The following is a 27,130-nucleotide window of genomic DNA, read 5'->3' on the forward strand; positions in this document are numbered from 1 at the left end:
GAATTTACCAATTAATTCATTAAAAATCCTACAATATGATTTCCTGGATTCTTTCCCCCCATTCTGTCTCTCATAGTTGAAGTGTACCTATGATGAAAATTACAGGCCTCTCTCATCTTTTTAAGTGGGAGAACTTGCACAATTGGTGGCTGACTAAATACTTTTTGCCCCACTGTACCACAAAAGACTTGCAGCTGTAATTGCAGCAAAAGGTGGCTCTACAAAGTATTGATGCAGGGAGGCTGAATACTAATGCACATCACATTTTTCAGATTTTTATTTGTTTAAAATTTTGAAGACCATTTATCATTTTCGTTTCACTTCACAATTATGTGCTACTCTGTGTTGGTCTATCACATAAAATCTCAATAAAAAACTTTTAAGTTCGTGGTTGTAAGGTGGAAAAATGTGAAAAAGTTCAAGGGGTATGAATACTTTTGCAAGGCACTGTATGTGGTGAAAGTAGAAAGGAGGTTGAGTTGGGTTTGGAGAGATGGAGGGATGCATTGGAACAAAGAGGAATGAAGGTGAGCAGTAGCAAAACAGAATACATGTGCATCAATGAGAATAGGGATGAGAGTGTAGTGAAGATGCAAGGAATAGACGTAAAGAAAGTTGGTGAATTCAAGTACCTGGGGTCAACTGTGCAGGAAAATGGGGACTGTGATAGTGAGGTGAGAAAGAGAGTGCAGGCAGGGTGGAGCAGTTGGAGAAGGATTTCGGGAGTCATTTGTGATCGGAAAGTCCCAGCAAAAGTGAAAGGTAAGATGTATAAGACAGCAGTGAGACCAGCTGTGATGTATGGATTGGAGACCGTACCCTTAACGAACAGACAGGAGGCGGAGTTGGAGGTGGCGGAGTTGAGGATGTTAAGGTTTGCGATGGGAGTGACAAGGTTGGACAGGATAAGGAACGAGCACATCAGAGGGACAGCACATGTGGAGAGCTTGGGAATTAAGCTAAGAGAGATGAGACTGAGATGGCATGGGCACATCCTGAGAAGAGATGCAGAGCATGTTGGAAGGAGAATGTTGAGGATGGAGCTGCCAGGCACATGAAAATGAGGAAGGCCAAAGAGGAGATACATGGATGTGGTGAGAGAGGACATGAAAGTGGCAGATGTGGTAGAGAAGGATGTGGAAAACAGGGAGCGATGGAGACGAAAGATCCGCTGTGGCAACCCCTAATCAGGAGCAGCCAAAAGAAGAAGAAGATAAGCTTGCTTCCTTAAAAAACCCACTCAAAATGAACTAATTAAGATCATTTTCATTTAACTCTTACTTAATATGTAATATTATTTTTGATTTGTATTCAAAGTGGGTGGACCCCAGTCTTTTGGTTATGTGATTACAACTTATAAAAACTACCAGTTAAGGTATCCAATTTTCATTAAAATATTTTACAGTTTTATTCAGAAGTTAATAAAATATTCAAGTGACAAAAAGATGTGGTAAACAACAAGTCTGCTGAATTCTCGAATCTGATTGGTCAAAAGGTGTTGATTAATTTTCTGTAACAGCAGCTCTGACAGTGCTTCCAGCTGTAATTCAAATCACAGGTTTATATTTATTAACATTTTCTAATACTTTCTATAGTATTATTATGTTTTCTATAGTAATAGCGCTTCACAGGGATTTATAGTGGACATTCCACCATAACCAAATAAGGCTAAAAATAAATGGATTATAAAATGTTATTTAACAAAGACAAGTCTATGCTGGGGGCGGCACGGTGGTGTAGTGGTTAGCGCTGTCGCCTCACAGCAAGAAGGTCCGGGTTCGAGCCCCGTGGCCGGTGAGGGCCTTTCTGTGTGGAGTTTGCATGTTCTCCCCGTGTCCGCGTGGGTTTCCTCCGGGTGCTCCGGTTTCCCCCACAGTCCAAAGACATGCAGGTTAGGTTAACTGGTGACTCTAAATTGACCGTAGGTGTGAATGTGAGTGTGAATGGTTGTCTGTGTCTATGTGTCAGCCCTGTGATGACCTGGCGACTTGTCCAGGGTGTACCCCGCCTTTCGCCCGTAGTCAGCTGGGATAGGCTCCAGCTTGCCTGCGACCCTGTAGAAGGATAAAGCAGCTAGAGATAATGAGATGAGATGAGATGAGAAGTCTATGCTGGTTGATATGGTAAAGTTTTCTACTAGATGTTTATTTTACACATATAGAAGGAGTCTTCAGTGTCAGATCTTTTGTAATGTCAGTACTGTTTCTACCATGAGAAAGTCTTCACAATAAATAAATTAGCATTTTCTACTTTTTTTCTGTTATTCACTTCAAGCAACAAAAAAAAAGATAGGCTGACTATTTATAGCAGTTATAATTAACAATTATTCACCGAAGCTGAGGTGAATATCAGTGAATAATAACAGATGAAGTCGAAGTTATTATTCACTGATATTCACTCAGCCTGAGGCAGATAATTGTTTTAGTATGAATACACAAGGGTTTTTTTTAGTCATATAAAAAACTATTTATTTCAAATTTCAAAAGCGGTTTGCAAATGTAACGTGGGCAGGCTTGTGTCACTTATCTATGCCGACTCACATAAAATACTTTGTTTTGAAATCGATCAAATAAATCCCAGTTCCACCTTACCTTTGAATAGTTTTAGACCAAACTTTGTAGCATCTTTAGTGCTTTTAGGAACAGTGTTTTCTTTCATAATTTGTAATTCTTCCACACTTATGGTGATAAAGCAATTGGCAGCCATTTTGCTGAATCGCTTGAGGTGATTATTGAGAAATAGTTTGAATTTCTCGACCAATCAGTGAGTGTAATCTTCTATAATCACCTGCGTATTTATACTAACAAGTATTAACAGGAGGTTACTGTAAACACCCACTTCGGGGCGATAATGCTAACTCCATATCAGGCTGTCTTACACCACCGGTTTATGATCATTTAGCACAAAAGTCTTTTCACAGAAATCTAAAGTACAAATAAACTGACTTGACTTGGCATTCCACATTGAAATAAGAGTTGTGTGAAATGACTTTAGATTTGTGTGAAAATACTTTTGTGCTAAATGACCAGATACCACACCACCACATTGATTATCTTCCTAGAACACAGCCAAGAGGATTTGTTTTATTCCTTACTTGTGTTTGTATTTTATCTGTGCAGCCAACGGTATTCACTGTGTAGTTACAAAATGTGTGGTGTCCATGGGCAATAAATAAGTTACACACTATAGATTACTGAACACAAGCTAATTTTATTATAGTAACAGAGAAAGGTGGAAATGTAATTAACAGCATGAGGGCTGTAAATCAGTGCTTTAACTGAGACATTGGGACTCATCTTGAGACTCATTTAGGAAACAGTAAAATCCTGAAACATAAATACAAAGGTATACAGTACATGTCAATCAACTAAAGTCCTTATTACACATTTCTGTTCGAAATGTTTATCCTCCCAACTGGAATAAATTACATGGACTTAGTCTGAATAAACGCACAATTTTGTATCTCAGTTGACAACACAGTAACTAAGCGGCACTCATAATGCCATCCTTAGGCTCATGGCAAAGACACTGAAAATGTACTATTATACTATAGACTTATTACTACATATTTTTGCATCAGACAACTGATAATGGGGTGGATCTGGGAATTACATTTACCTTTTATTTTTAACAATTTTTAAAGTAAAAAGGAGCTACATAGCAGTGGAATCTGCTATGGAAAAATGTCTATAGGCATGTGTTCACGTGTGCGCGCGCACACGCACATACTCGCGCACACACACTGAGGTATTCTGTTGTGTTCATCATTTTTACTCTGCTTTCTTGCCCGGTTTCTCTCCTTTCACTGCCACGCAGATGCTGGACCACACCTCAGTGTAGAGCAGCATGCCCAGGAACACCACTGCTGTACCAACCCAGTGCCAGGCTGTGAATGGGTTTTGGAAGTACAGTATAGAGATGATGAGGCTCAGAAATTTACGCAGAGTCACTACTAGTGTAACAGTAAGGGAGGTACACTCTGTGGTTAGGATGAATACACCGCGAATACACACATATCTGAGGAAGCAACAGTGTTAAGGGCTGGATTAACTGATAAAGTTAACAGGTTCTTTAACGACAGTTGTATGCTTGAACAGAGCAATAGTGCATCTTGGGTGTGCACATGCATATGTGTGTGTGTACACTGCCTGGCCCAAAAAAAGTTGCACACTTTCATTGGACCCTCTTTAGCTTTGATTATAGTGCGCCATTCACTGTGGCATTGTTTTGACAACCTTACGCAACATCACAAAATTTATTTCCATCCGGAGTTGTATTAATAGTTTGCTGAGATCATGTATTGATGAAGGGAGAGTTGAACCACTCTGTAAAGTCTTCTCCAGCACATCCCAAAGACTTTCAATAGGGTTAAGGTCAGGACTCTGTGGTGGCCTGCATAGCATGTGTGAAAATGATTCCTCATGCTTCCTGAATGATGCTTTATAAAAATAAAGAAAGAAAAAAAAGAAAAAAAGTGTGGTGTGCTGCACTGGTGCCTTGCAAAAAATAATAAATCCATGGTTGCTCTTTGGCAAAAAGAGGTCATGTCTGGTCAAATAAAAAAAGAGAAGCCAAGGCACTCGTGGTTAATTTTAAAAAGCCTTTATTTTAGTGGGCTCAAAACATATTAAAACATATTTAAAACTGAAACCCACTCTTTCACCATTTGAGCATGACAAATCCTGGTACTGTTGTCCTGGAATATGCCCGTGCCACCACGGAAGAAAAACCCATTGATGTGATACCCTGGTCATTTAGTACATTCAGGTCGTCAGCTGACTTCATCGTATTGCCCCATAACGTTGCTGAGCCTCGACCTGACCAACTGAAGCAACCCCAGATCATAACACTGCCTCCAGAGGCTTGTACAGTGGCCACTATGCATAATGGATGCATCGCTTCATGTGCTTCTCTTCTTACCCTGACACACTCAGGAACAGGGTAAATCTGGACTCATCAAACCACATGACCTTTTTCCATTGCTCTAGAGCCTGATCTTTATGCTCCCTAGCAAATTGAAGCCTTTTCTCCTGATTAGTTTCACTAACACATGGCTTTCTTATGGACACACAGCAGTTTAGTCCCAATCCTGTGAGTTCATCACACTGCGAGTGTGGCAATGCTCTTAATTTCACTATTAAATATAGCCGTGAGTTCTACTGTCGATTTTTGATGATTTGACATCACCAAGCATTTACACGTGATCTCTGATCATGGTCAGTCAAAATTTTTCTGTCCACATTTCTTCTGTGAAGGTGATGGTTCACCACTATCCTTACAGCTTTTAAAAATGTGTTGGACAGTTCTTAACCCGATTTCAGTCATCTCAGTAATCTCCTTAGCTGTTTTCTTTGCTAAAATTGGCCCTTCTGAAACACAGTAACATCTTTTCCATGACCACGGGATACATGTCTTCTGACACAGTTGTTTAAAAAATGAGAACCTACTCACTGCATCAGTTAGGGTTAAAAGAATTGCTGCCAGCTGAAACACATTAACCACAATCCATTTTTGTAGCCAGGCAGTGTATATATACATAACATGCGCGCACATGCACTTTATATAATAAAATATAATATCAAAACACATATTGCAGAATGTGTTGCAAAGGATACTGGGTGATGACATTCATTGCTAAATGCAGCCACATAACTGGGACAGTTTGACCAATCACAGGGATTTCCACAGGAGCTTTAAAAAAAAAAGATATTAAGATATTTAGAGGAATCAGAATAAACATGTCAGCAGTAGGAGGTCTATTCACACAGTGATGCCTGGCAAAATATTCAAAACCTTATTTTTCTACTTATATTTAAATCCCCTTCTATTTCTAGTTTGAAGAAAATACAGGGTGCTTCAAAAAATTTGATGTCATTTCACAGTCTAATAACTTTGCCAATTCTCGTTCAATTGACCTCAAATTAACAGCATGTGTGGAAACGGGTCGAAATTTAATGTTTTTTGATTTTATCCTTTTAGGTATAGAAATGCCATTCACTGGAAAAGAAAAGGCGTTTTGTGTGTTAGAGTCGAACAAAACTGTGCAGCATGCATTTATGAGAGAATTCTCTAAAAATGCAACAACTGCAGTGCAGATTTGGACACGGCACAAAAAGTTCAAGAGGAAGGCTGTCTCTGTGTGTGTGTGTGTGTGTGTGTGTGTGTGTGGTGGTGCGCATAACGAAAATTTGTGAAATTGTTCATGGAATCCACATATCTGTGAATTTCTCATTCAAATTTTGAGGAATAAATCTTCTATTGGTCAACATTAAGCCTGTTCAGTTTTATTTGCCTAAACTATGTAGTTTCTGGGATATTTACATCTCAAATAATATCAAATTTTTTGAAACACCCTGTATACTTCTGCTTTACAATTTAACACCCCCCAATAAATAAATAAATAAATAAATAAATAAAATATCTGGCAAGTTCAAAATAAAACGTGGCTGTATTCTGCAATCTGACAATTTTCTCATATATAAGGAAAAATTGGGGGGGAAAAAAAAACAAAAAAAGTTAAGGTATTGCCATGACCCTCTCAGTCTCCTGATTTGATCTGAAGAAAGCAGTGTATAACATCTGGCGGAGTTACAACAGTCAAGAAAAATGGAGCTCATATACGAGAATATTTGTAAAAGATTCAAAAAATAAAAAGCAAACTTGTGAACTAATATTTTTTCATGATCAATATTTTACCATCCTTCTGTTTTATGATCACTTATTTGTGTGAAACAGAAACACACTAATTTTCTTGTTGATTAAAATAATTTCGTCTTCTTCAAAAAAGTCGCTGAATGGTGAATTTCAGTACACCTGTAGGTCTCCGGCTGCTTTCGAGGATATTGCCACATACGTACTTGGAGAACTTTTTTTCATCTTGCTTCACAGCCGATGAGTTCATGATTACTTTTGCTCACTGTTCAACCCCCACGGGGCTCAAACACTCACTTAACTATGAAATGCATATAAAGAGGAGCTGGACTCACTGGTTTGACTGAAGAGCACAGCGTGGTTATAGATGTCATTTGAGAGCAGCAGAAACCCTGGCAATGGAAGGCAATGCTGAAAGAAGCAGAGAAATTACTCAGACAACAAAATGACCCAGAAAATCAATGCACATTAAATTTGGAGCCCCGTTCACACCTGTGCATCATTCAATGTCATTGTGTAGAAAAAGCTCTAAATTTGGAGTGTGAGAACACAAGTAGAATTGTTATCGTCAGGGATTTTCATCACAGTGCTGTTATAATCTCAGATCTGTTCCTTCGAAATCGGAAGGTGTTAGCAGTATGGCTATCATTCAAATCAGAGACTTGTATTTAAGTAATGTGCTTGTACTAATATTTTTTATAGTAACAAGCAGCTCATTCACAGGGACTTGTATGATGAATGCTCCACATAATTTAAACTTAATAATGAAAACGATTTAAAAAGCTTGATATTTAACAAAGAAAACCTTTAATCATTGATCTAGAGACGTTTTCTGTCAGGAGCTGTTTAAGCATTTATGGACGGAGTCTTCAGTGTGAGCACTTTGTAATATTCAGAGGAAAAATCTATTCTTTAAGGTTAGCGTCTAACGATGGAGAACTTTTTACTTCTTAGTAATTTTAAGAGAAAGTGAGGGAACAACTGATTTTAGTTGCTATAGTGTAAGTGAATAGGAATCAACTTAAAGGGTACCTGTAGTGAATTTTTATTACTAGCTATTTCAAAACATCACGTATGATACCAGTGGTTCCGTCATGTAACGTTCGTCATAAGCTCTTGTCAAGTATGCGCGAGTTTTAAGTCACTGCTCCGCCAGTCAGGCATTGTCAGCAACATGTTGCCTCCTTCATGGGCTGTTCCGGCACCGGTAGTGATGCACAGTCGTTGGTTTGTCCGATTAGCTGGGCTGCAGTGGACTGGTCACTGACCCCGTGCTGCAAACACCAGTCTAAGATAATACATTATCAGCCAATCTGCTCATAAGAAATAGAAGAAATATTTACACCTACTCGAGATGATCTTTGGCTGGATCGAGTCGAAGTTTCAAAAATAAATAAATTGATTAAATAAAACCTAAATAAATAAATAAATAAATAAAAAGGCCACCATTCCTCATCAGTGTCGCAGTTCTCAAGATTGAACCAAGTCGCTGTCCTGAATCATCCAAAGCGCATAAAATCCGCATGCCATCTCACAACAAGTTTTACCTCCAAATAGCCCAAACTATGTCAGACAGATTTTATCCTTTTGCAGTGGGCGTTCCCACTGCAAAAGAGAAACCAATCGAAACCGAAAAAGTGAAAGTGATTTTCATGCCGTTAACATCCCTGTGTCCAAAATTGCTCTCTCGTTCTCTACTCCCTATGGAATTCTATATAAAAAGGACTATATAGTGAGCTCATTGGCAAAATTAAAAAACACTTTTGGACACTAGTAAGTCGCGCTGATATTTATGTCATTATTGTCACATGATTAAAATGTGCCAGATCAGTCGGCTGGTGGGTTTTCAAAATAATAAATACATGCATGTATTTTTTTTTATAAATCCATATTATACTGAGCGTATTTCCCACATTAATCAATACAAAGTACCTGCATCTTTCAGTTTTTTTAAATCAAAGCCGAATACTTTCTTCTTTGCCGCTGCCTTATATTAAATCAAATTCGAGACGTTTAATTTGATTTCTTTCAGCATGACTGCAATGCATGATGGGATATATTGCTTGGTTAGTGACCATCAGTTGTACACTACTTTGCGTGCACTATATAGGGTGTAATAATCCTCACTATCGTTTCGGACAGCGCTACAAAATGGCGTCCTCACCATATAGTGCCCTACTGTATATAATGAGTAGGGAGCGATTTCAGACACAGAGCATGGGAACAGTCTTTTATGAATGCGTAAGTGCGCACTCAGCCTGCCGACTCCGGTGTGACCGAGTAAGGTGACAAATTTTATGTTTCATCTAATTTAGGTAATTTAAAAACTATAATATATATTATTTGGCAGTGGGCACATAGGAAAGTGTAAAGCTTCTGTCAATATGTTTATCATGCTTGTATGATAAAAAAAAAAAAAAAAAAACTTGAAGATATTTCTCTCAATACATGACCTACTCATTCTAAACCTGTCAAGCTTCGCTGGCGAAGCTCTCGACCGCAAAGTACAATCAAATCTACTTGCACATAATGGCAAGAAATAACAGATACGTGCCATAAAATAAATATCTATTACAAGTATTAGATCTATATTTATTCAACGTGTTCTGAAGTTACTTGAGTGGGAATCTCGACCCACAGAACACTGCTTGTTTACTTGCACCCGATAACCCGGAATCAACGACTGTACGCCACTTCCAGCCGGCAATGGCTGCTCCCCGTGGTTCTGCCTCCGCGGGTAATTCACGGAATACAATTGTCCACAAAAGTGCTTTAGTGTTTTTTTGACTGAATGTGCGCGTCTTTTGTCTATAAGTAATACAACCCCAATTCCAAAATAGTTGGGACAAAGTGCAAATTGTAAATAAAAACGGAATGCAATAATTTACAAATCTCAAAAACTGATATTGTATTCACAATAGAACATAGACAACATATCAAATGTCGAAAGTGAGACATTTTGAAATTTCATGCCAAATATTGGCTCATTTGAAATTTCATGACAGACACTACTTGTTTTTATCTATGTCTATTTGTGTATATTTGTAAATGTAAATGTCCGGTCTCTGTAATGATTTTTTTGTTTGTTTGTTTTTGTTCGTTTTTCTTCATTGTTCAATAAAAACTAAATTAAAAAAAAAAAAGAAATTTCATGACAGCAACACATCTCAAAAAAGTTGGGACAGGGGCAATAAGAGGCTGGAAAAGTTAAAGGTACAAAAAAGGAACAGCTGGAGGACCAAATTGCAACTCATTAGGTCAATTGGCAATAGGTCATTAACATGACTGGGTATAAAAAGAGCATCTTGGAGTGCTAGTGGCTCTCAGGCTACGTTTACATTAGACCGTATCTGTCTCGTTTTCTTCGCGGATGCACTGTCCGTTTACATTAAACCACCTGGAAAAGCCGGGAAACGGGAATCCGCCAGCGTCCACGTATTCAATCTCGATCGTATCTGGTCCGGTGCTGTGTAAACATTGAGATACGCGAATACGCTGTGCTGAGCTCTAGCTGGCGTCCTCATTGGACAACGTCACTGTGACATCCACCTTCCTGATTCGCTGGCGTTGGTCATGTGACGCGACTGCTGAAAAACGGCGCGGACTTCCGCCTTGTATCACCTTTCATTAAAGAGTATAAAAGTATGAAAATACTGCAAATACTGATGCAAATACTGCCCATTGTGTAGTTATGATTGTCTTTAGGCTTGCCATCCTTCCACTTGCAAGTAGTAAGTGATATGCGCTGGGATCACACACACAGCGGCTCAGTCCCGAATCGTGGCTTGTGCACTTCACTCGCGCGCTGTGTGAGCTGCGCAGGGCCGGAGTGCGCACCCTCCAGAGGGCACTCGCTGTTTAGGGCGGAGTGATTTGGAGCGCAGGATGCCTACGGAGCCGAGCGTATCCGTGTATTGGTGTTGCTGTGTGCACGGCTAACGGTTTTAGTGTAAACGCGAATCGTTTTAAGAACGTTAATCTGATGATCCGCTGATTCGACGTAATGTAAACGTAGCCTCAGAAGTAAAGATGGGAAGAGGATCACCAATCCCCCTAATTCTGCGCCGACAAATAGTGAAGCAATATCAGAAAGGAGTTTGACAGTGTAAAATTGCAAAGAGTTTGAACATATCATCTACAGTGCATAATATCATCAAAAGATTCAGAGAATCTGGAAGAATCTCTGTGCGTGAGGGTCAAGGCCAGAAAACCAGACTGGGTGCCCGTGATCTTCGGGCCCTTAGACGGCACTGCATCACATACAGGCATGCTTCTGTATTGGAAATCACAAAATGGGCTCAGGAATATTTCCAGAGAACATTATCTGTGAACACAATTCACCGTGCCATCCGCCGTTGCCAGCTAAAACTCTATAGTTCAAAGAAGAAGCCGTATCTAAACATGATCCAGAAGCACAGATGTCTTCTCTGGGCCAAGGCTCATTTAAAATGGACTGTGGCAAAGTGGAAAACGGTTCTGTGGTCAGACGAATCAAAATTTGAAGTTCTTTATGGAAATCAGGGACGCCGTGTCATTCGGACTAAAGAGGAGAAGGATGACCCAAGTTGTTATCAGCGCTCAGTTCAGAAGCCTGCATCTCTGATGGTATGGGGTTGCATTAGTGTGTGTGGCATGGGCAGCTTACACATCTGGAAAGACACCATCAATGCTGAAAGGTATATCCAGGTTCTAGAGCAACATATGCTCCCATCCAGACGACATCTCTTTCAGGGAAGACCTTGCATTTTCCAACATGACAATGCCAAACCACATACTGCATCAATTACAGCATCATGGCTGCGTAGAAGAAGGGTCCGGGTACTGAACTGGCCAGCCTGCAGTCCAGATCTTTCACCCATTTGGCGCATCATAAAACGGAAGATACGACAAAAAAGACCCAAGACAGTTGAGCAACTAGAATCCTACATTAGACAAGAAGGGGTTAACATTCCTATCCCTAAACTTGAGCAACTTGTCTCCTCAGTCCCCAGACGTTTACAGACTGTTGTAAAGAGAAAAGGGGATGTCTCACAGTGGTAAACATGGCCTTGTCCCAACTTTGAGATGTGTTGTTGTCATGAAATTTAAAATCACCTAATTTTTCTCTTTAAATGATACATTTTCTCAGTTTAAACATCTGATATGTCATCTATGTTCTATTCTGAATAAAATATGGAATTTTGAAACTTCCACATCATTGCATTCCGTTTTTATTTACAATTTGTACTTTGTCCCAACTTTTTTGGAATCGGGGTTGTACATAAAGCATGATTAATGTTGTAAGCATGACCAGTACCGGTACACTAATTCTCATGTCGAAGATGACACGAGTATCCCATGACACATTAGCGGTGAGTCTTTTCATGGGAATGGAAACCAATCCTAGAAAAACAAGCTTGATTGCAGGTGCTGCAGATGTAAGAGCAGCATGTCATAATGTTGGTGGAACTGGCCTTTCTCTTTGCCCTTTCCTCATCGAACTGTCTCTTCCTGCTCTTCTCAAAAGTCTACACGCCTTTGCAACAAATGATGCACCATGTCGCGCGCTCTGGAGCAGTGTTTTCCCAGATGTCAGGGTTGATGCCGTATGCCTTGAGGTTGTCCTTGTACTGTAGCCTTGGTCTGTCTACTGGCCTTTTTCCGCTGCTCTAAAGAGAATCTCTGTGGGTATTCCTGTGTCTTCCATTCTGGCGAGGTGTCCTCCCCAACGAAGCTGTGCCTTGATGAGCTGGCTTTCTACACTGGTGACACCACAATGCTCTCGGACCTCAGCATTAGAGACCTTGTCCTGCCACTTAATACCACAGATGGAGCTCAAGCAGCGTTGCTGAAACTGCTCCAGGAGTTTAATGTGGCGACGGTACCGGTAGATTGTCCAAGTTTTGCAGATATACAAAAGAGAAGTGAGAACCACTGCCTTGTACACATTAACTTTTGTCTACAATCTAATGCCATGCTCATCCCACAACCTCCACCTTAGCCTTCCCAATGAGCTGCTAGCTTTGGAGATACGCTGGGTTCTCTCATCATCTATGGTTACTTAGTTTGACAAGATACTGCCCAGGTACATAGAAATTCTCCAGAGACTTCAGAGGTGCATCGTTTATGGTAACAACACTGCTACAACATTAAATATAACTATAAATAGATCAAAAGTATGACATGATCTCATCTCATTATCTGTAGCCGCTTTATCCTGTTCTACAGGGTCGCAGGCAAGCTGGAGCCTATCCCAGCTGACTACGGGCGAAAGGCGGGGTACACCCTGGACAAGTCGCCAGGTCATCACAGGGCTGACACATAGACACAGACAACCATTCACACTCACATTCACACCTACGGTCAATTTAGAGTCACCAGTTAACCTAACCTGCATGTCTTTGGACTGTGGGGGAAACCGGAGCACCCGGAGGAAACCCACGCGGACACGGGGAGAACATGCAAACTCCGCACAGAAAGGCCCTCGTCGGCCACGGGGCTCAAACCCAGAACCTTCTTGCTGTGAGGCGACAGCGCTAACCACTACACCACCGTGCCGCCCTATGACATGATCATTTAATAAAAAAAAAAAAAGTAATACTATATTTGGCAAATTGCTGTGGTAGCAGAGGAATAAAACACTCTGGGACATGAAGATAAATTATGAACTTCAAGGTGATATTGGCACACCCACCTGTAGTATAAACAAAATACTAGCTGTGCCCATCAGTAATTCATTGAAGGAACTAAACAATCCAGAATCTTAGTAGAAAGATGAGTCACACTCAACCGGTTATTAATTAATTCCCTGGAACAGCATATTTTTTTCCATTACTTATGCAACAGCTGCAGTAATTCTCACAACACATGCTGTTACATCTAATATTTTTTTCACCAGATCTCTATCGTTCCGCTGACTATAGCTTGATAAGTCAGATCAAAAGGATGTTTCAAGCTAAGAAAGGCAAAATGCTGTTTCCTAAGTGCTGTGTTTTATTAACGTTTGAAATTACGTATCAGAAACATGCACACGGGTTAACGTGAAGGACATTTTATGAATGTTTAAATGCCTTTTATCTCAAGTTTACATAAAAGTGCGATACAAACAGCAACCGAAGCATGGAATCAATTATTTCATTATCCTTACTGCTCAATGGCAGACAAATGCAGCATTAATTCATCAGTATGTCTAATACTATGAGGTAAACTGCAGAAGCTTACACTGAAGGCAGTGTGCAAAGATTGGACTGTGGAAGTTTTTGTGGTACAGCTGTCCGCTTTTGATTGGATCAGTGGAGACTAAGTGTGAACAGCAACTTCTGATCTAATAGGGAACACAGAATGTCACTTACATTATAGAAGAGAGCCTCCTTCGAGTGCTTGCCATACTGCTTGTACAGAGTCTCTTGGAAAATGCCCATTAAAGCAGACATTATTAGAGCAAAGGTCAGCATGCCAATACCTTAAAGAAGAATAGAAACATCAGGCCTGTACATTGGTGTAGTCTTGAAAACAAACATTGTCCAAAAAAACTGTAAAGGAAGCTAAACTGATCACGAAAAAAAAAAGCCCCATCAAAACCCGCAGTTATGGCTCAATATCATAAACAAAAACATACATACAGTACCAGTCAGAAGTTTGGACACACCTACTCATTCTATGTTGGGTTTTGTTTTTTTTAAAAGACACTTCATGTCAAAGTAATGATGGATGTTTCTCTTTACTTACTTGATCGGTTCTTGACATAATATGGATTACTACAGTTGTGGAATAGGGCTATTTACTGTATTCTTATTATTTACTGTTTGATCTCAAACAGTAAATAATACTTAAGAAGGAAAGAAATTGCACTAATTAACTTTTGACGAGGCACCGGTCAGTTGGAAAGCATTCCAGGTGACGACCTCATGAAGCTGGTTAAGATAATGCCAACAGTGTGCAAAGCATCATCAAGGCAAACATTGGCTACTTTGGAGAATCTAAAATATGAAACAGTTTGTTTTTAACACTTTTTGTTTATCACATAATTCCATACATGTTCCAGATGACAGTTCATAGTTTGGACATCTTCAGTATTGTTCTACAATGTAGAAAATGGTCACAATACAGACAGATCTATGAATGAGTAGGGGTGTCCAAACTTTTGACTGGTACTGCAGATCCACAGCTACCTAAAAGCCAGTGCAAGAATGCATACACTCCTTCCTCTTCTGTAGCAGCTTTTTCAGCACTCTAGGAACACAAAGAATCAAACAAAAGGTAATTACATCCTTGCATAGCTGTTCTATGTAACTAAGAACTATATATAAAATTTTATACCAGTCAGAAAAAAATGACAAAGCACTGGCGCTTACCACTTGTTTAGCAGACATGATGGTACAGATAAAGATGCCTACTGATACGAAAAATATGGAAAGGTATTTACTTGATGAATACCTGAACCAGAGACAAAAAACAGAACATTGGTAAGGATGTGCACGCTCATTATGATTCAGTAATCCTCAAAAATTTATATTAATATGCTACAATACAGTGTGTGACTGTAATTAAATATAGCAGAGACAATACTAAGACATTAATAAGAATGCAAATAGCCATAGATAAAACATGGCACTGACTTGAACATGTAGATATTATACATGGCCCTCCAGATTTACAGACACCCTTCATAAAAATGAGTAAAAATGATTGTATAAGCATTAATAAGGTGATTAGAGGAAATCACGCATATGGATTGGTCAAGAAATTCAGACTATTTCTCGATAATCACCTCGAGCGGCTCGGCAAAATGGCGGCCAATCGCTTTGTCACCATAAGTGAAGAAGAATTACACATTATGAAAGAAAATCCTGTTCCTAAAAGCACTAAAGATGATATGAAGTTTGGTCTAAAACTATTCAAAGGTCAGGTGGAATTGGGATTTATTTTATCTATTTCAAACCAAAGTAGTTTATGTGACTCGCATAGATAAGTGACAAGTCTGCACCACGCCTTTATTATATTTGAATGTCGCTTTTGAAAATGTAAATTTTTTTTTAACAATAACCTGTGTATTTATACTAAAACAATTCTCTGCCTCAGGCTCAGTGAATAATAACCTCGACTTTGTCCCAGTTATTATTCACTGATATTCACTTCACCTATGGTGAATAATTGTGAAGTACACTAATTAAAAATTCCCAAAAGTAGAAACAATTGATCTCAATTTTAACAAAAAAAAAAAAAAAATCTCATTAAAAGTTCTTTCGTTTATGAAGACTGAAGTGGGTGTGAAGATTTGTGAAGACTGATATGGTTGCCTCTGCCAGGAGGTTCAGATTTGGCCATAGATAGAGATTTCAGCAAGATGATGATGATCCAATGTGGTTAAAGAAGCACAAAATGAAGACGGATCTCAGTCTCTGGTTTTGATCCCTACTGCGATCTGAATTAAACAGGACGCTCACATGCACAAACCTAAAAATAAAAAGAACCCTAGAATGTTCTGTGAGGAGGAGTGGACCAAGATAAATATACTGTACAAGTATCGCTAATCTTGTTAGATGTTACAGATGGACACTCAGTGCTGTTTAATTAAAATCACTAAAAAATAATAATAATTTCAAGGGTGTTGGTAATTTTCAAATCAGTGCTTTGTAGAAAAAAAATACTGTGTGTGTGTAAAAAAAAAAAAAAAACAACAACCCACATTTAAGTTATAAGTATACAACCTCCCTGTATATTTGAGGTCAAAATATTTTATATATGTGCAAATAACTCTGGAGAGCGCTGTACTGTATCTAGCTTACCTTCTTTTCAGTATGATGATACCCAGTATCATGTTTGCTATTAAAGAGCCCTGCAGAGGAAGAAATTCCTGTCAGTCATATAGTGTAAAGCATATACTGATCCCGATCAAAAGGAAGCCTGCAAACTGACGGACTACTGAAGAGATGTGAAGGACTTACAGATCGGAAGATCATGTGTAGTGGCATTGCGATGTTGAAGTTGAGTGCGTAGTTGTTTATAACACTTACAGTGAAGAACATGGTCACCATAATCACATAGTTTCTACAGAGGATCAAAACACAGAATAGAGCATGTAACACACTTCATATCTGGACCAACAGCACTGCTAAAATACAGTGGGGCAAAAAAGTATTTAGTCAGTCACCAATTGTGCAAGTTCTCCCACTTAAAAAGATGAGAGAGGCCTGTAATTTTCATCATAGGTACACTTCAACTATGAGAGACAGAATGAGAAAAAAAAAAAAATCCAGAAAATCACATTGTCTGATTTTTAAAGAATTTATTTGCAAATTATGGTGGAAAATAAGTATTTGGTCAATAACAAAAGTTCATCTCAATACTTTGTTATATACCCTTTGTTGGCAATGACAGAGGTCAAACATTTTCTGTAAGTCTTCACAAGGTTTTCACACACTGTTGCTGGTATTTTGGCCCATTCCTCCATGCAGATCTCCTCTAGAGCAGTGATGTTTTGGGGCTGTCGCTGGGCAACATGGACTTTCAACTCCCTCCAAAGATTTTCTATGGGGTTGAGATCTGGAGACTGGCTAGGCCACTCCAGGACCTTGAAATGCTTCTTACGAAGCCACTCCTTCGTTGCCCGGGCAGTGTGTTTGGGATCATTGTCACACTGAAAGACCCAGCCACGTTTCATCTTCAATGCCCTTGCTGATGGAAGGAGGTTTTCACTCAAAATTTCACGATATATGGCCCCATCCATTCTTTCCTTTACACCAGGGGTGTCAAACCTGATCCATAAAGGGCCTTGTGGCTGCAGGTTTTCATTCCAGCCATGCAGCAGCACACCTGACTTGGCTCATTCAATCAACTGAACTGTCTTCACACAGTCAAATACTTGCAGCCACACCCAACCTTGATTAAAGGGTGGGTGTGTCAGTTGATTGAATAAGCCAAATCAGGGTGCTGCTGCATGGCTGGAATGAAAACCTGCAGCCACACGGCCCTTTATGGATCAGGTTTGACACCCCTGCTTTACACGGATCAGTCGTCCTGGTCCCTTTGCAGAAAAACAGCCCCAAAGCATGATGTTTCCACCCCCATGCTTCACAGTAGGTATGGTGTTCTTTGGATGCAACTCAGCATTCTTTCTCCTCCAAACACAAGTTGAGTTTTTACCAAAAAGTTCTATTTTGGTTTCATCTGACCATATGACATTCTCCCAATCCTCTTCTGGATCATCCAAATGCTCTCTAGCAAACTTCAGACGGGCCTGGACATGTACTGGCTTAAGCAGGGGGACACGTCTGGCACTGCAGGATTTGAGTCCCTGGCGGCGTAGTGTTACTGATGGTAGCCTTTGTTACTTTGGTCCCAGCTCTCTGCAGGTCATTCACTAGGTCCCCCGTGTGGTTCTGGGAGTTTTGCTCACCGTTCTTGTGATCATTTTGACCCCACGGGGTGAGATCTTGCGTGGAGCCCCAGATCGAGGGAGATTATCAGTGGTCTTGTATGTCTTCCATTTTCTAATAATTGCTCCCACAGTTGATTTCTTCACACCAAGCTGCTTACCTATTGCAGATTCAGTCTTCCCAGCCTGGTGCAGGTCTACAATTTTGTTTCTGGTGTCCTTTGACAGCTCTTTGGTCTTGGCCATAGTGGAGTTTGGAGTGTGACTGTTTGAGGCTGTGGACAGGTGTCTTTTATACTGATCACGAGTTCAAACAGGTGCCATTAATACAGGTAACGAGTGGAGGACAGAGGAGCCTCTTAAAGAAGTTACAGGTCTGTGAGAGCCAGAAATCTTGCTTGTTTGTAGGTGAGCAAATACTTATTTTACTGAGGAATTTACCAATTAATTCATTAAAAATCCTACAATGTGATTTCCTGGATTCTTTCCCCCCATTCTGTCTCTCATAGTTGAAGTGTACCTATGATGAAAATTACAGGCCTCTCTCATTTTTTTAAGTGGGAGAACTTGCACAATTGGTGGCTGACTAAATACTTTTTTGCCCCACTGTATCAAGCTTGTTCTAAACAACCATCAGCTGCCAGAACACGGGATGAGCTGCTCAAACTGGTAGACCCGGCATTTGTAGCTGGAGATTTTCCAACTTCCTTATTTCTTGCCAAATTGTTCTCATTGCCTTACTGTTGTGTTATTTTCACTGGAATAACTTGTCTCGTAGTGGAAATTCAGAAACTGCTTCCTTTCTACCAGCACTTACTAGCTGGCAAAGATGGCCTACCGGTGTTTTGGCAGTTGGTAGCTGACTGGATTAATTCTTTATTTATCACAATAAAATGGATCAGAGTACCAGAATATCTGGTAAAATTAGGTCAGTTGCTCATTCAAAAGCATTCACAGCTGCAGAATCCCCACTTCCTGAGTTCGGTTTACTGTCTGTGTGAAGTGCCACATGTTCTTCCTGTGTCTGTGTGGGTATCATCTGGGTTTCCTCCCACCAACAAAAAACATGCATGTAAGCAGATTGGCCATGATAAAATTTCCCAGTAGGTGTGAATGAGTGAGTGTATGAGTGTTTGTGGTGCTCTGTGATAGACTGATGTCTCATCCTGGGTGTAGTCCCACCTCTCACACACTGTTCCTGGGACAGGCTACAGATCCACTACAAGCCTGAGCAGGATAAAGTGTTTTACTTAAGAAGAATAAATAAATGAATACTCATTCAAAGAAAGCTAAGCCAATGGCATCAATGCAACATAAAGTATATATTTATTTTACATATATACACACACATCCCTGGGGCGGCACGGTGGTGTAGTGGTTAGCGCTGTCACCTCACAGCAAGAAGGTCCGGGTTCGAGCCCCGTGGCCGGCGAGGGCCTTTCTGTGTGGAGTTTGCATGTTCTCCCCGTGTCCGCGTGGGTTTCCTCCGGGTGCTCCGGTTTCCCCCACAGTCCAAAGACATGCAGGTTAGGTTAACTGATGACTCTAAATTGACCGTAGGTGTGAATGTGAGTGTGAATGGTTGTCTGTGTCTATGTGTCAGCCCTGTGATGACCTGGCGACTTGTTCAGGGTGTACCCCGCCTTTTGCCCGTAGTCAGCTGGGATAGGCTCCAGCTTGCCTGCGACCCTGTAGAACAGGATAAAGCAGCTAGAGATAATGAGATGAGACATACATCCCTCCTTTTTCTATAATGCTTATCCAATGTGAGCACCGTGAGCTAGCCTAGTGGTTAGGGTGTCCGCCTCTCGACTGGGAGATCCTGAGTTCTACTTGCGGTTGAGTCATACCAAAGACCATCATAAAAATGGTACCTACTGCCATCTGGCGAGGCATGCTGCAATACAGAGGTGAGTAGGGAGTCAAATTCTCACAGTTACCAGAAGACCGGCCCCCCACTGTAACCCCAGTTATGTAATAGGCGAGAGGCCGAGGGCTACAGATCGGCACTGCCTGATGTCCCCTGTAGCATGGGAAGGACTTTTTTGCCACTTTTCCACTACCAACGCGGCTGAGTTGGGCTGAGCCGTGCCGTGCTGAGTTGGGCTGAGTCGAGCTGAGCGGGGCTGTTGGAGTTGCATTTCGACTACAACCGCGCTGAACCGTGCTGGCTGGAAGTGGGTGGACACATTGGGTGGAGTTAGCGAAAGTGGGTGGACGTCAGGTGATGTCGTTAGGCGGCGCAAACAGTGACATCAGTGATCTTTTAAGCGGTAGTCTCACAACCCGGAGAGTAAACAATAAACATGGAGGACATGGAGTTGTTAGTGTTGCTGGTCTTGGTGCTGTGGCTTGTTGTCGCCGACAACGCCAACAGATACTGGCAAGAGCGTATAGATGAGGCGAGGCGCATAAGGCTTCAGAAATTCTCGTAATTCGTAATTCTTCTTCTTACGGGTTTACGGTGTTTACAGATCCCAGCGTGCTCGCGGGGCGTGTGCGGGCGTGTGAGGACACTCCTCTTCACCAATCAGTGCACAGGGGAGTGTCTCCTCACGCCCCTAGCCCCACTCAGCTCGGTTTGGCTCGCTTCAGCCCCACTCCAAAACCGTGCGAGTTTTGGGGGCTGAGCAGGGCTGAAGCGAGCTGAGTCGTGCTGTTCTTAGATAGTCGAAACGCGAGCCGTGTCAGGCTGAAGTGAGCTGAAGCGAGCTGAAAAAGGGTAGTGGAAATGGGCCATTTGATATCCAATGTCGGTCACAGGTGAGCTGAAACCAGCTGACTTCAGCCAAGAGGTGGGGTACACCCTCTTGATGTACCCCACCTCTAACAAATAAGAGAGATAAACAGCCATCACACTCACATTCCCTCTTATAGGCATTTTAGAGTAGCCAGTTGACCTAATCTGCATATGTTTGGACTATGGGAAGAAACCAGAGCACCCGGAGGAAACCCACACAGGCATGAGGAGAGGCGACATGGTAGTGTAGTGGTTAGCACTGTCGCCTCACAGCAAGAAGGTTCTGGGTTCGAGCCCTGTGGCTGACGGGGGCCTTTCTGTGTGGAGTTTGCATGTTCTCGTGTCTGCATGGGTTTCCTCCAGGTGCTCCGGTTTCCCCCACAGTTCAAAGACATGCGGTTGGGTTAACATGGGGTGGCCTTGGGCTGAAGTGCCCTTGAGCAAGGTACCTAACCCCTAACTGCTCCCCAGGCGCTGTAGTATGGCTGCCCACTGCTCTGGGTGTATGTGTTCACTGCTTCAGATGGGTTAAATGCAGAGGATGAATTTTACTGTGCTTGAGTGTGCATGTGACAAATAAAGGCTTCTTCTTCTTCTTAACATGCAAACTTCATATAGAAATGTCCCATTCGGTCAGAGGCCCAGAACCTTCTTGCTGTGAGGCGACAGTGATAACCACTGCACCACCATGCTACCCTACATATACTAGTATATAATAATAATAATAATAATAATAATAATAAATTTTATTTATAAGCGCCTTTCAAGGTACCCAAGGACACTGAACAGTAAAAAAACAAACAATAAAAAGCAAAACAATAGAATAAGAACAATAATAAGGTAATGAGCAATCAATATAATAACATTATTAAAAATCAAAGAGATGTGTTTTTAGCTGTTTTTTGAAAGTGGACAGTGTTGAGCATTGGCGCAATGCTAGTGGCAGGGCATTCCACAGCTTAGGGCCATTTACACTGAAAGCCTTGTCACCCATAGAGCAGAGCCGAGAGTAAGGGACTGCTAATAGGTGGACATCTGTGGAGCGAAGATTTTGAGGTAGCAGATATGGAGTTAGGAGATTTGATAAATAGGGAGGGGCCAGGTTATGTAGGGATTTGTAGACAAGTAGGATAATTTTGTACTGAATGCGGTATTTGACTGGGAGCCAGTGCAGGTTATAGAGAATAGGAGTAATATGATCCCAGGGCCTGGTGTGAGTGAGTACCCTCGCAGCTGAGTTTTGGACATATTGCAGCCTATTTAGTTGCTTGGCTGGAATGCCATCGAGTAGGGCATTGCAGTAGTCCAATCTTGAGGTGATAAAAGCATGCATAAGCATTTCAGCTGCAGATGAAGTTAAAGAGGGACAGAGTTTAGAGAGACTTTTCAGGTAAAGACTGTATATACTGTAGTATATACAGTACTCTGCAAAGGTCTTCTGTCTGTCTGTCGCCATCTTCATAGCTGAGGATCAGCGATCCAGGAAGCCATCAACTAGCTTCCATGAATTCTCTTGGGTGATTATAATGCACCAGAGGGACCCAAACCCTCATCTGGTGGTGGGTTCACATACACACCTATGGGCAATTTAGAGTAGCCAATTGAATTAATCCACATCTTTGAAATGTGGAAGGAAACCAGAGCACCCAGAGGACGCATATAAGCATAAGGTAGCAAACAAGAAATTTTGACAAGAACAATCTTGTTCCAATAGTGAAGTTCAAGCAGAATTACTACAGGTCTTCATTCTTTCCAAGATCGATCAATCTGTGGAACAGCCTCCCAAGTGAAATGAAATGTCAGTCTTTGTACAAATTCCAAACCTGCATTAACTCTTTCTACTACACGAAACAAACATTTTACCAAGCTCCATAAACTGTATTAGTTATTATATGTAGGTTGCTTAGACATTTTACATATCTCATTATTATTTAGTTAGCCACCCAATTTAAGATTGATCTTTTTTTTAGCCTAAATTAACTCCTTTTAAAGTATACATTTTTTTATTCCTTTAAATTAGTGTATATATAAATTTTTTCCTTTGTGGAAAGGGTTGTCAATTGGGACGAGAGTCCTGTTTCCTTTTCCAGTCACAAAAATTTATTTTTTGTTTCATAGTATTTTTTCAGTTTGATTTTTGCTTGTGTATATAGATAATCTTTTTGGTCTATAATATTTTGTAACTTCTTCTTCTTCTTTTGGCTGCTTCCGATTAGGGGTCGTCACAGCAGATCTTTCGTCTCCATCGCTCCCTGTCTTCCGCATCCTTCTCTACCACACCTGCCACTTTCATGTCCTCTCTCACCACATCCATGTATCTCCTCTTTGGCCTTCCTTGTTTCCGTATGCCTGGCAGCTCCATCCTCAACATTCTCCTTCCAACATGCTCTGCATCTCTTCTCAGGATGTGCCCATACCATCTCAGTCTCATCTCTCTTAGCTTAATTCCCAAGCTCTCCACATGTGCCGTCCCTCTGATGTGCTCGTTCCTTATCCTGTCCAACCTCGTCACTCCCATCGAAACCTTAACATCCTCCAACTTTGCCTCCTGTCTCTTTGTTAAGGGTACAGTCTCCAATCCATACATCACAGCTGGTCTCACTACTTTCCTATCACAAATGACTCCTGAAATCCTTCTTCAACTGCTCCGCCCTGCTTGCACTCGCTTTCTCACCTCACTATCGCAGCCTCCATTTTCCTGCACAGTTGACCCCAGGTACTTGAATTCACCAACTTTCTTTACGTCTACTCCTTGCATCTTCACTACACTCTCATCCCCATTTTCATAGAAAATCGTCCAAATCATCTAACATACGAATTGGACGATTAAATAAACTGTGTTAAAAATCTATACTCAAAGCTTAAACCTAGTTTAGCGTGATTCGATCCAATTCAGTTTTAACTAGTGGTTTTTTTTTAGCAACAAACCATGTTCACACTCATCTCATCATCTCTAGCCGCTTTATCCGGTTCTACAGGGTCGCAGGCAAGCTGGAGCCTATCCCAGCTGACTACGGGCGAAAGGTGGGGTACACCCTGGACAAGTCGCCAGGTCATCACAGGGCTGACACATAGACACAGACAACCATTCACACTCACATTCACACCTACGGTCAATTTAGAGTCACCAGTTAACCTAACCTGCATGTCTTTGGACTGTGGGGGAAACCGGAGCACCCGGAGGAAACCCACGCGGACATGGGGAGAACATGCAAACTCGGCACAGAAAGGCCCTCGCCGGCCACGGGGCTCGAACCCGGACCTTCTTGCTGTGAGGCGACAGCGCTAACCACTACACCACCGTGCCGCCCCCCATGTTCACACTGACCCTAATAATCTGTTCATACAGTAACTGGATTCAAGCTGCGTTCAAAGTGCGTTCACATCACCTACACAGAGTTATTCCTTAACCACAAGTTAATGAGCTACAGGGCGACGACGACTTCTTTTGGCTGCTCCTGATTAGGGGTCACCACAGCAGATCTTTCGTCTCCATCGCTCCCTGTCTACCACACCTGCCACTTTCATGTCCTCTCTCACCACATCCATGTATCTCCTCTTCAGCCTTCCTCATTTCCATGTACCTGGCAGCACCATCCTCAACATTCTCCTTCCAACCTGCCCATACCATCTCAGTCTCATCTCTCTTAGCTTAATTCCCAAGCTCTCCACATGTGCTCGTTCCTTATCCTGTCCAACCTCCCATCGCAAACCTTAACATCCTCCAACTCCTCCTCCTGTCTCTTCGTTAAGGGTATGGCCTCCAATCCATACATCACAGCTGGTCTCACTACTTTCCGATCACAAATGACTCCCAAAATCCTTCTCCAACTGCTCCACCCTGCCTGCACTCTCTTTCTCACCTCACTATCGCAGCCTCCATTTTCCTGCACAGTTGACCCCAGGTACTTGAATTCACTAAATACTGTATGAGAACACACTAACTTCATACAGTGGGTTCGAACCCAGAACCTTCTTACCGTGAGGCGACAGTGATAACCACTGCACCACCATGCCACTCTGCAAAGGTCTGACGCACATGTTTAAAAAAAAGAAGAAGCTTTAAAGCAAAAATACTTTCTATTTATAAAATGCATTCAGAGGAATTGAGGTTGTCATTTCTTTGTGACACTGTTGCTGTGTACCTGATGGGTATGGCTGGTTTCTTGCGTCCAAAATTGGTCTCGAAGAAGAAACCCTCCAAGGCAATAAAGACAAACTGGGCAAATGTCACAATGTTTCCGCATCCTGGGAAATCACTAAAGAGATCAGAGCACACAGAGATCAACTTCCCTTCCATTCAATTAAAAACAGAGCATTCACTGAAACTAGAGACAACAATTCCCCTGCGGGAAATCGTGAGAGGGATGCAGTGCGCGCAGCAGTTTGGTCACGCATGTTAGCTAGCTGTGAATGTGTGGCTTGCTATGATGCTACAATGCTGTGATTATGTAGTCTGGCTAACGCGACTTCAAAGCTCTGCGAGCATTTGGTCTGGCAAAGATATTAAGCCCAACCGTTTCCCAAAGTGCGTGGTTGACCCGCCTCCCTGAAATGCCTCAGTTTGCTACTTGTCGAAGCCAGAAAAGGCTGTGACGAAGCTTAAACCAATCACATCACTCTTTCCTCTGACGTATGTGACGCGACGGGGCTAACTGGTAGATTAAACTCTTACTGAAGCCGGTCGGGAGCAAGGCGAAAACATCCTTCCTTTCAATAAATACCTCCAGGGCTGCTCTTTGCTCCGTTTTCAATGAGAACTTGCTCCATGTTCGTAATGTTTCTAGTGAATGAAGCGCTTCCGGCATAGATTCTGTAAACAATCTATGGCTTCCGGTTGCAGTTCTACTATGTCACTGCCTTGAACACGCCTCTACCCAGGGCCGTTGGAGATGCTCAAAGTTGATTGGTTCCCGATTTTTCGGGAGCTTGGAAGAGCTGTAGATAGCTTGCCTGGCCAGACTAAGCTCGCAACAGGCCCTCGTGTTGCGTCACGCTTAGGATGGGCGGGCCCAGGCTAGTGATTATGTGTGTGCTTGAGACAGCAGCCCCTCCCCTCTCTGCTCCCTCACTGCTCCCAGTTGGCATGGCGACGGACCTGAGTAGGAGCGCTGAGTCACACAAAATCTTGTCAGTTTTTTGCTCAGGAGCAGGCCTCGAACAACGACGATTTACTCGAAAATGAAAGGAGCTATTCACAAAATTTTCACATTGAGCGCTACAAGACTCTCATGAACACATTGATGTAATTTTTTTGTCCCTAGTGTAAAAAATGTGGACAATAGAGCGAGTAAAAAACAAGTGACATTTCTGATTTTGTAGTAAAAGCACTGTCAGGATTATAATGGGAGTCTATGGGGCAGCGCGCCTGTCCTCTTGTTACTTTCAGCCTTCTCATTCAAAAACTGTAAAGCCTATCACTCAGGTAGACACATTGTGTGAATCAAGACAAGTGTGACTACAAGTTTTGAGAAAATTATGTCTGTAGAGTGAAATTTGTGGCTGAAAACACAGTTTAAATGAGAAAGTTTGAGCTACTTTTTCAACCTCTCTACACTCTAACTTAACGATCTCCACTGAAGTGTAACGCCATAGACACCCATTATAAAGTCTGAATTTCTCATCATGGTGTTTGATCTGTGACTGATCAAAAAGTATACAACCTAGCAAAAAAGTTGAATGCCAGATCCACACAGGAGAAGTTTGTCTACGTTTTAAAGTTTGAATCATGTCTCTAGGTGAAAGCATGCCAGAGCAGCGGATGTTTGAAAAACATTGAAAATGTGCGATTTTTTTCAATTAATTCCATAGAAATGAATGGGAAATTTTGCGTGATTTTGATGAACAAAGTAATAGCACACCGAGTCCGATCGAGCCGCACGTTTTGACGTATTGTTTGTCTGTGTGCGATGTACGGTTATTGGGTTATTAAAAATCGAAATTTGTACGGAAGATGGAAAAACAGAAGGTTGCAATGCATAGCACTACATCACTAATGATACCAAATAGACGTTCTTAAATATATATAAAACTACAATGCGCATACATAACATACAAAGCACAATCTATGAATAATAAATTATTTAGCAGCAATTAAGGATCTATACAAGGCTCAGAGGTAAACAGAAGTTACACCGACCTCACCAAAACTTCCAAAAACACAACATTGCTACAGCAGCCCACAAACACCAGCGTCAGTGCAAAAGCCGTGTTCATCTTCACTCACGTTAAAGACTATTCTTAGACGAGAAAAAAAAATACAAAAACTACACTAATCCCAGGGTTGACATGTTGGCATAAACTGTCGTGTAATCTTCTCAACATAGGCAAAATACAAAAACGTTCAATGAACATGTTCATTTTCGCTTCATTTTCATGGTTTT

At 41.5% G+C, this 27,130-nt stretch overlaps 1 protein-coding gene across 2 annotated transcripts; it reads right to left on the reverse strand.

Annotated features, from left to right (window-relative positions):
- Positions 1 to 3,190: 3,190 nt before the first annotated feature.
- slc35b4 (solute carrier family 35 member B4) lies at positions 3,191 to 27,105 on the reverse strand. 2 transcript variants are annotated; one of them, XM_060914963.1, is made up of 10 exons: positions 26,892 to 27,105; positions 24,893 to 25,006; positions 16,578 to 16,680; positions 16,419 to 16,468; positions 14,985 to 15,066; positions 14,802 to 14,862; positions 13,983 to 14,092; positions 6,987 to 7,062; positions 5,616 to 5,691; positions 3,191 to 4,017 (listed from the first exon to the last, which is right to left on the reverse strand). In XM_060914963.1, exons 1-10 carry the CDS (start codon positions 26,912 to 26,914, stop codon positions 3,771 to 3,773), a joined length of 942 nt encoding a protein of 313 aa, XP_060770946.1. In that variant the 5' UTR covers positions 26,915 to 27,105; the 3' UTR covers positions 3,191 to 3,770. The 2 variants fall into 2 exon arrangements, with proteins under 2 accessions (XP_060770946.1, XP_060770945.1); XM_060914962.1 differs by having other exon boundaries at positions 26,887 to 27,105.
- Positions 27,106 to 27,130: the final 25 nt, after the last annotated feature.

Source organism: Neoarius graeffei, chromosome 2 (assembly GCF_027579695.1).
Source record: "Neoarius graeffei isolate fNeoGra1 chromosome 2, fNeoGra1.pri, whole genome shotgun sequence".
NCBI lineage: Eukaryota > Metazoa > Chordata > Actinopteri > Siluriformes > Ariidae > Neoarius > Neoarius graeffei.